Below are 10,363 nucleotides of genomic sequence, written 5' to 3'. Positions count from 1 at the left end.
ATAAAATAGATATTAATTTAATTAAGAGAAATTATTGTAAGTGTCTGTATTCTGATTGCCTAGCAACCCGCCTTGAGATTAAGAGTCTTTTATATTATAAAAGTTTAAATAAAATTCTATTATCCATTTAGTATTAAAGTTCTTAATTTGAACCCAAATTATCTTTTATATTTGAAAAAAGTTTTAAAACGATCAAAATTGTTTTTATTTTATTTTTAAATAATTTAAAACTATTACAGTATATATATATGCACATATATATTTATAGTTTTAGTATAGGTATATAAGTTAATACTCACACTGTAATTCAGATATAAGCCACTCACTATTTTTCATTGTCTGTCATAGTGTTCAATTTGTAGATTCAATTTATTTATTTATTTTTTCAGTTCTTTAGACACTACTTGCATATCTTATATTATACACATCTTCTTACCTACATGATATTATATTTCATCTGTCACTGTTTTCAATCTACTACCATACAATTCCACGATTATCAATCAATTAAAATTTTGTACTATTCAATTATCAGTTATCAATTTTTTATCATTTATGATTTAATTCAATATTTTGTATAATTCTAAATTTGTTTGTATACTATTCCTTTTCAATTGTATGTTGCTCTAAATGTTGTTGTTATCTCTTTTGTTCTATAGCCCTGATGAAGACCTGAAACTCAGGTCGAAACGTCGGCATAAAATAAATAAATATGGTTTTGTTTATTTATGTTGTTCTTTGCTGACCGCACCCCCCCGACAAACTTCTCCAATCATAAAAATAAATGTTGTTCATTAATTAAAAATCATTATTAACTAAAATACGATTTAGGAGAGGTCATAAATGGAGTGTGTTAAACAGGTTTACCTATTTGAGATTTTGCGACAAGTGGATGTAATTATTAAATGATATACTCAAACAAGACAAAAGAAACACTGCACTTATGCAAGCACAGAACTGACAAAGAAAATTCCAGAAAATCATTTCAAAAACAGTCTAAGAATTAACTTGTAATATATACTTACATTGTTAAATTCCATCCCAGGTAATTTTATCTTTGTTTCTGATGCAGTTACAGGCTAGAACACAACAAAAAGAAAAATGTAAAAAAAGTTAATATATTGCTAGTCTTAAAAATTATGTATTTTTACATCTTATGGCAGCATAAATTAACAATACAGTGTGGTATGAAATAAAACAATTAAAATTACAAAACTAGGAAATAAAGTTAATAGTTATTATGTGTTAACTATATAATTTAAAACTATAAAATTTTCAATGACATCGAAAATGATTTCATTACTAAATAAGTTTCAATTTCAATATAAAAAAAATTATAAGGGAACCTGAAGGTAAATTAATATATGAAGAAGCTTTAATTAGTCAATTTTATCAAATAAGTCAATATAGTTCAGCCACCTATTATGTATAAGACCATTTAGTCCTGTCATCTAAGGTGCAAAAAGGCAAAGTTTTTGCCTTACCAAAAAAAAACTGTTCTTTTGAGCTAAACCAGTTATCGAGCCATTTTTGTATATTTTAGTAAGATGTATATTGTTCAGGAAGTACATGTACCATCGACACAAAGAGTAATAACTGGATGAAGGGAGGGTCTTGACCAGTGTTTCTGTGATTACTGGTGCATTCATAATGTAAAATCACCTTATGATGCCTTGTTTTCTATTCTGTTAATTTTTCATGAAAAGCTTGATCATTCTAAACCTGTTATAGAAAATAAAGCAGTTTCAGGATTTTTTTTTTTTCAATCTCACCAAAAATCGTTTGATCAAAATTGGTAAGGGCACGCACACTGCGCACTCTCCTCGTAAATTTAAGATTCACACATGGTTTAAACCGAAGGGACTTGGATATTGAATGGGTTAAGAATTATTGAAATTGGTTTGATTTTTATAAGTTTTCTTCATCTTCATAAAAATTAAAATATATATAAAAATACAGCATATAGATATAATTGAAGTAAGGTAAATAAAATGTAAATTGGATACCAAACAAATCAAAATGGTAAGGACTTAACAGAAAAATGTCCAAGGGATAGACCAAAACGTACATCGAATGATTGAGTTATTAGACCTGACTTTGTTGATAATTCATGTGAATGAATAAAAAAATTATTTAGGGAAAAGAATAATAACAGGTGTGATTGAGAATACCAAATATCATTATGTAATGTTTTTACAGAATATCGCAAACTTTACAACAGATCACATAAAAATAAAAAATAAATCTTAAATGAAAGAAAAATTACTTGATGATCTTGACCAATAACCATAAAAATGGATAAGAGCTACAAAGCGTTAATTTTGGTAAGGTCTTTGCTTACATGAGAAAAAAAAAAATTAAGACATAGATACAACTAAATGATTACAAAGTAATATGAATACATAGCTGTCATAATGAGCTTGTATTGCACTCATTTGACTAATTTCAGAAATAGCCAAATTAATTCAATTTCATAGAAAACTGAAATACTTAAACCAAATATCACACCACCACTTTAATAATAACCTCATTTGTCTTAAGATAAAAACATGCGTTATTAGAATGTTTAAAAAGTATATTATAATCCCAACAAATAATAATGTAACAAAAAATTATTAAGAATGTTTGAAACCCATAATTTAAAATGATTTGCTGGTATAGTTGTATGCAAGATAACAATTACTGTGCCTTACCAGTGTATCAATGTGAACAGATGTTCCTCTGGCAGGCTGTAAAATAACAAATAAAAAATAATGTGAACATTAGAACCCACGACAGAGAAGAACAAAATTTATACATGTATACTTCTTATGACCTCAAAATTTGGAGGCCAAGAGGAATATTTCAATGCATCATTATCAAATCAAATGGGGTGGGTGGTAAATTTGTAAATACTTAAAAAATATATCAGGTAGCGACTAATAAAACTGTATTATTCCATATTCAAAAGTGTCAATTTACAATGAAAATCAATAGACAATATTGTTATCAAGTGTTTTACCTTACTATGCTAATGTTCTATAAAAATCATACAGTGATAAAAAACCAATATTATAACATTGAAAAGAATATTGTTCAAAAAAGCTGGGGGTTTTCATTTACTTGAAGAAAAATTAAATAAATGAAGAATGTTAAAATTTAAATCATTCTATATAACCCATTGTGATATTACAGGTTACGATTCTTTACTTTTGATAAAACACCCACCCACCCACTATTCCAACTGTTTGAGATCTATATCCTCAGATCTGCAAAACATTAATTTTTATTCATAAATAAAACTATCATCTAAGTGGTCTTTAAAAACTCATTTGAGTAATATAGAAAACCTCTTCTTTGATCATTTATTACAATATTAAATTTATTTGATACTATTTTAATAGTATCAAATAAATTTAATATTGTAATAGATTTATTACAATATTAAATTTATATAATAATTGAGCACTGTCATAAAATAAAATGTAACACATCAGAAAGTGATCACATCACAGCAAGTGATTAAAGGTTTGTTTAAAAATCTACTACAATAAGGGTCCTTGGATCTTTTCGTCCACCCTTTCCTATAATTAAATCTACCTATAAATTCACATCTCTGAACAGTTTCCTAAGGTGATTTGGTAAGCCAAGATGATTATTTATTGGAGACATATTTATAAAACTAATTCTTTAAAATGTATTTGATTTGTATATTCAATAGCATGATATTCAACTGTATAAATTAGGGACAAGTATCTCCAGATTACTTAAAAAATTCTAAGACTAACATGTTCACTTTGAAGACCAATCTCATAAAAAAATCTAAGTTTTATGTTTTCCAAGACTCTCATTCATTCTGACCTCTTATATCACAGACAAACACACAAAAATATAATAATAAAAACTAAAATAATATCAGAGCAGCATCTTAAATCCCTTATTTCAATTTTGCATTCTTGGACTTTCTTAATATGAAAAATGTTTTTCAGAGTTGACCTTCAAACAGCTTAAATTTCCTAAGAGAACACTAACAATTAACTGGTAATAATAAAACGATCATCAATTAAAAGGTGTGTAATTTCATGAAATTTATCGGTTGAACCCACTCTCTGTCAGCAAAGTTTTAATAGATAGTTACATGTTAGACATTGTATAATTGATTTTAATAGGTATGAAGCAAAAATATTTATATTAATTAATCATTTTATTTTTTTTAATCATGTTTTTTGAGTGTTTAGTATTAGGGGTTCAATGTTTAGCTATAATCTGTAAACATAAAAGTTGATATTATGAAGGTCAGCAAAAAGATTTACCTTGACATTAATAAGTTAACTTTTGCATATTAGCTTCAGAAATACTTTCAATAGGTGGTAAACACACTAAAAAGTAAATAAATTGTTTCTGTACAGATTAGTATTGAAATAATCAACATTTTTCAAAATCGCTTATTTTTTAAAATCAATATAACATTACCATAATTCTTTAAAAAAAAAATTATATTCAAGTTTTTCACTTTGAATACCTTAACTAAAATATTTATCTTTTCAACAAAGTTGAGAGTTAATTAATTTGACAAAAGAAATCAACCTCGACTTAAAAAAAAATTTAGGTCGATTGCGTGCTTCACATAACTTTCACTTACCGCTCTACTTTAAGTTAAAATTATTCCTTGCTAGTTTCAGAACAGATATTTTTATTTTATTCACTGTGGCCTTACTTTACCATACTAATTTTTCAAATGCGCCTTTCAGTTCACAAATTGACTAACTCCCATCTCAACAGTTTAAAAAAAAAAGTATATTTAATAATATTTCTTGTTGCAAAATTAAAAAAGTATGACAGAAATACACAAATAATACAGTTTAATAAAATGTACATTCTTCTTTTAACCATTTGATCAATGATGAAATTGTCATAGAATCAATTGTCAAGCAACATAGTTGCGCCCGCCAGTTAGAACTTGTATCATTCTCCATTAACTTCTATGACTTTTTACGTCAAATATCAACTATTTAACTAATATCCTTGGCTTTCAAGCCATATGATATAAATAAGTAAATATTACTATTCTTATTCACAGTAATGGGTTTTCAACCAGTTAATTAAAAGTATTTTTCCCCTATTTCTATAAGTTAATCATCTAATCCTTTCATAGCTTATATTTATCCATTTTTCACAACTGCCATTTCAAATGATTAATTATTTCAAAGAAACAAAATTAACAATAATTTAGAAGGTCATTTTGAAAATTTAGGATTTAAGCCCTGTCAAATTATTTCAGTGAGGATGAGACCAAGCAGATATTGAAGACCATCTTATTTTACATTGATATACTGACTTTACTCAAAATCATTAAAGCTGTTTTCGAAAAAAATAAAATTTGAAAAATCGATTCTATAAAGTGGCACTTCCAGTCAGTTGATATTATCAAAAAACTGCTGTCACATACACACACCATTTTGTGAGGCATGGTTATTTGGACTAAAAAGACCTTAAAATGTGTATTTATTTCTGTCCCAAACTGGAATTCAAATTTTTTTTTACGATCAAAATACTTTCCTTTACTATATAAACTCCCCATCAAAAGTATTGCAACACTTTAAAATATTTGAATTTTACAAAAACATCTGTTTTTTCATAATAAAGAAAGGTTATGAAGTCTATAATAAACATTTTTAAACTAGACACAAAAAAGTTTTATTTTTCTTCCACAGAACAGCCTTAAAGACCACATGAATATCATTATTTTCACTTCCTTTCATTCCACTTCTCTCCTTTCTTTCTTCCTCATTCTTTCCAATTGTTCCTTCCTTCTTTCTTCAGTCCACGAGACACTCTTTCTCGCACCTCTCTCCCCCACAAGGATCTTAATTTCTTTTAGTCTTCTCCCATAGTCATCCCTTTCGAAACTCTAGGTCTGTTATTTTCAATCTCTCAGTTTCTTCCCTCATCTGTTTGATGTATGCCCCAGCACACTTGTATCCTCTCATTTTAAAGAAGATTTCTCTATTTAATCTCTTTGGGTGCATCCTCACCATATGTCTATAGAACTTTAATCTTCTTATTCTTAGGTCCATTTCCAAATCATTTATCTCTGTGAATATTTCCTTATTAGGTCTCAACCTATAGCCGTCCTATGTCTTCTTTGGGCCATAAATTCTTCTTTCTATCCCTAAAATTTACCTCCTTACCTTAGGTAGGAAAGGAAGCGGTATCCATTTCATACAGTATCATCGGTTTAACGACAGTATTGTAGTATCTTATCTTTGCGTTTTTTGACAGGCTCCTTTTATAATATAAATTGCTTGTCCCAAAACAAAACAAATTTTATTTAAATAAATTACAATAGTTCTTAGAGTAGAAAGTAGAGTTAGAGTACTTACTTTTTAAAATTTTCCTTTTTTACAATTTTAACTTTTAAATTACAATTTATATTTAATAAGGCCTATTACCCCCCTCTGGCTTCAATGACTGCTTCCACTCGTCTTGGCAGAATTTGTAAAAAGATTTTGAATAAAATCTTGGGGTATTTTATCCCACTCCTCCAATACAGCTGCATTTAGCATTTCAAAGGTAGTACGAGGTGACGCACAAGACCGAACCTTTCTTTTGAGATAATCCTAAATGAGCTCAACCGGGTTAAGGTCAGGACTTCTTGCTGGCCAATCAATAGTGTGGATATTTATGGTGTTCAGGTACTCAAAACACATTTTGCCTTGTGAGGACAGGCATTATCATATATGAGCAAGAGCAACTATTCAGAGCCTATGAACGGCATAAAAGGCACTACATTATCTTGAAGAATCATTTCTACATACCTCAAAGCATTCAAAGCCCCTCTTTGCATTGATACTAACTCGGTACATGCCTCCCAAGATATACCACCCGAGAACATGATAGAACTCCCCAAATGGCTCAGTTTCTAACGTGCAGCACTGACTATACCGTTCTCCAGGTCTTCCATAAACTCTTTCACGGGCATCTGACCTGTTAAGGGCCACTCTTGTATCATCAGTGAATAAAACTTTTCCTCCAGAGTCCAAGATTGGAGTTCCCTTTCAAATCTCAATCTCTTTATGTGGTGTTTTGTGGTGAGAAAAGGACCTTTCACTGGTCTTCTTGAGCTGAGGTTTGACTCTCTCAGTCTTCTAATGACCATTGACTCTGAGATTGATATCCCTTGAACACCAGCGATCAAGTTTTTAATGAAAGAAGCTGTAGAATACTGCTTCCGAAGTGCTTGCATTTTAATGCTGTGGGATTAGTGATTCTGAGATGCCCTGACGTTGGTTGCCTCGAATGACTCTCAGTCTCCCTGTACCTTTTTATGGTCTTTGATAAAGAAGAATAGTGAATCCTAAGGCAATTAGTGATGTAACGCAATGATTTACCTTCTTCAGAGAGGTTTCTGACTGAATTATCGTGGTTTAAACGATTCATTATGAATAAAATTAATTGTTATAACTAGATTTAAAAGAAAAGAGAGAACAGACTTGAGGCAAACAAAAGATTAACATGGACTGAAGTAATTATGAAATAAAACATAATTGAGAAAAAAGAACTAATTGTTAACCAAACTATAAACTTTTTTAAGACATGTGGACTGCCAAAATTATACGTATAACCCATCAATTAGAAAACATTACATTCAACCAAATCTTTTAATATAAACTTTTTTATGCTTCATAATTACTTTTTAATACAATGTAAACCTTCACCACATTAACCTAAACTAATAATTCTGAAAAATATACTTTATAAAAACAGAAAAAATATCTAATATTTATATGAAGTATACCTTAAATGAAATCAAACATACCTTTGCATCTGTAGCATGGAGCTGCATCGTGGTACCTTGTGTAGTATTTTTTTTGTTGTTTTTCAATCGACGGGTTGCAGTCATAGTAACAAGTGGAGCAGACTTTTTGGTACTTGCTTGTCCCTAAAGAATGAAATTTATAAACATAAACCAGAAATTTTTAAATAAATTTTCTTAAATAATATAAGTGCGATTTATTTACTTTTTAATCTATAGATAAATTATAATTCGACCCCTAATGTAAAACTAGGGATTAAAAGTAAGAAAATTAAAATGGGAAAGCAAAATATACTACATTTATAACCACAAAACCTTTAGAATTTAAAAAAAAAATTAAATCTGTCATGATTATAATATATGGTTAATAAGATATCTAGCAAGATTTATTTAAAACAAAATTAAAAAGTAAAGAAAAATAACAGAAAACAATTTAAAATTAGTCTTAGACACATCTCAAAAACAAAATATATAAATTACAAAAATATTAGCACTCATATCAAAAGATAATAAGATTACCATCCCCTCTTTTTATGAGCAAATCCAAGTAAAATTTGTAAAGTTAAAGTAAGAGACAAATAAGGTAGGTAGGAGAGTAACAAGTTGAGGCGAAGGAGTGTTGCAAATTGGAAGTATGAGCTAGGAAATGTTATTAGTACATTAATGTATGGTATGAAGTTTGGTAGAGGCCAGGAAACTCACTAATGCTAAAATTAAGAAATAAAACAATATGATTTCTAGAAAGTAATTAAGAATTTCTTTGAGTATGAAAATAATTGAAGAATCTCATTATTAGTATGTTTATAATATCAAATATAATATACCAGAGAAAAGTGTCTCACATTGAAAAAGCTTTAGGAGAAACCAGTAGTGGTTTCCTTGGCGGATTATACACATCTAGATCAAATATTTTCACTTTATACTATTTTAGAAGATACAGAACATATAAAATACCAAAACATCACTACAAAGAAAATTTTAAGAAAGTGAATAACAGTTTGCAGTGGGGAGAGGGGCAGGTAGTAAATTAATTTAATTTAACAACAATGCTCTTCTACTAAAAAAATGCTTACTCCAGTGCATTTATTTGTTAGATTCTCGATATTGAGTTAGGTAGTGGTACACCTGAATGTTTGATCTTAGAAATTACTCTAGGGAACATAGTAAGAGATACTAAAATTCATGCTAGAACTAATGTATGGATTGAAAATATACAGACACAACATAGCCCACAACTAGGGAGATATGAAATTTCAGTAAAGTAGGCTTTTTATAACCTTACTAAAATCATTAACAAAAAAAAATTGATAGTTGGCAGAACTGACTTTAGATGCAACAGCAACCTGAGTGAAAAACACCTTATTATCATTGGTTTATCTAGGAAAATCAGTGGTTAAGAATTGATAGTATACAAACTCTAATAGTATACAAATAAATGTATTTAAATATGGTCAAAAGAATTTCTTTTTATACTTTGCACAATTTTTTTCTAATTTCTAAATACAAAATAAAATCACTTTGATATAACTTTTCGTACTTTGAGTGGTGCAAATTTTTCAATTGTTAAAGATAAATCAAATTGACTTGAATTTTGTTTTTATTCAAAAACTAAGACAAAGAAATAAGTTTTTCTTTTGACAAATCTAATTCTTACTGAGCTTCAATTGTGAAAAAACTTTGAATGAGGTGTAGATAGCTGACCATAGATTAATGAGTGGAGAAGATAGTCGGGGGGAGGGGGAGGGGGAACCCCTGAAGAAAATATGGTAAATTGAGAGTGTCAGTTCAAGAAAATAAGGTGGTTGACTTAAAACCTCAACTAAAACCATATTTGTTAGGTATGACTGACATTGTGGACCTTGACCCTCAATTAACTTTTCTAATGTTTGGATTTCGCCAGTGACTTGCTAGTGGAGAACAAAGTTTTTTTCAAGTGGAGAAGATGTGCAGAGAGGTGCGGTCAGCAAAAAAACACAAATAAACAAAAAATTATTTATTTATGCTAACGTTGCGGCCTGAGTTTCAGGTCTTCATCAGGGCTATAAAACAAAAAGAGATAATAACCATCATTCAGAGAAACATAAAATTAAAAAGAAATAATAAACTAACTAATTTGAAAATATACATAACAATGAATTGAAAATAAAAAATAGTTGATTAATAAGCATGGAATTAGACAGTAGCAGATTGATAACAATGAAAGATGAAATATAATATTATATAGGTAAGAAGACATGTATAAGATAAGATATGTAAGTAGTGTCTAAAAAACTGAAAAACAATTTTATTGGTTACATATTCAATATGAAAGAAAATTGAAATATATGATACAATAAGTAATTAATGAATGGAATATGGTCCGGGTGCAGTCAAAAAAACTCAAATAGTAGATAATTATACTATTTTATTGAGCCAACGTTTCGCCCCACGTTACAGGGCTTCGTCAGGGCTAAAAAAGATACAAACACTATAGTTACAAAAAGGAAAAAAAAGAAAAAAACATAAGTGTAAAATAACAGGGGTAAAAAAGTAAGATATAATAAGAAAAATTAAAGGTTGTAAATAGTA

At 28.8% G+C, this 10,363-nt stretch overlaps 1 protein-coding gene across 2 annotated transcripts in view; it reads right to left on the bottom strand.

Moving 5' to 3' along the window:
* pds5 (cohesin associated factor B pds5) overlaps positions 1-10,363 on the bottom strand; it is an 86,652-nt gene that overhangs the window by 6,700 nt on the left and 69,589 nt on the right. The window contains exons 24-26 of one of the 2 annotated variants that reach the window (XM_014424379.3): positions 7,799-7,921; positions 2,694-2,729; positions 1,026-1,079 (exon numbers count right to left, since the gene is read on the bottom strand). In XM_014424379.3, coding sequence (XP_014279865.1) covers positions 1,026-1,079; positions 2,694-2,729; positions 7,799-7,921 — 213 coding nt within the window. The remainder of the gene's footprint in view (positions 1-1,025; positions 1,080-2,693; positions 2,730-7,798; positions 7,922-10,363) is intronic. The other variant, XM_014424380.3, reaches the window with a different exon arrangement.

The sequence above is a fragment of the Halyomorpha halys genome, unplaced genomic scaffold (genome assembly GCF_000696795.3).
Source record: "Halyomorpha halys isolate HHAL.00 unplaced genomic scaffold, Hhal_1.1 Scaffold468.1, whole genome shotgun sequence".
In the NCBI taxonomy this organism is placed as follows: Eukaryota; Metazoa; Arthropoda; class Insecta; order Hemiptera; family Pentatomidae; genus Halyomorpha; species Halyomorpha halys.
The sequence above is the reverse complement of the archived record's forward strand: the minus strand, read 5'-3'. Positions and strand labels throughout refer to the sequence as shown.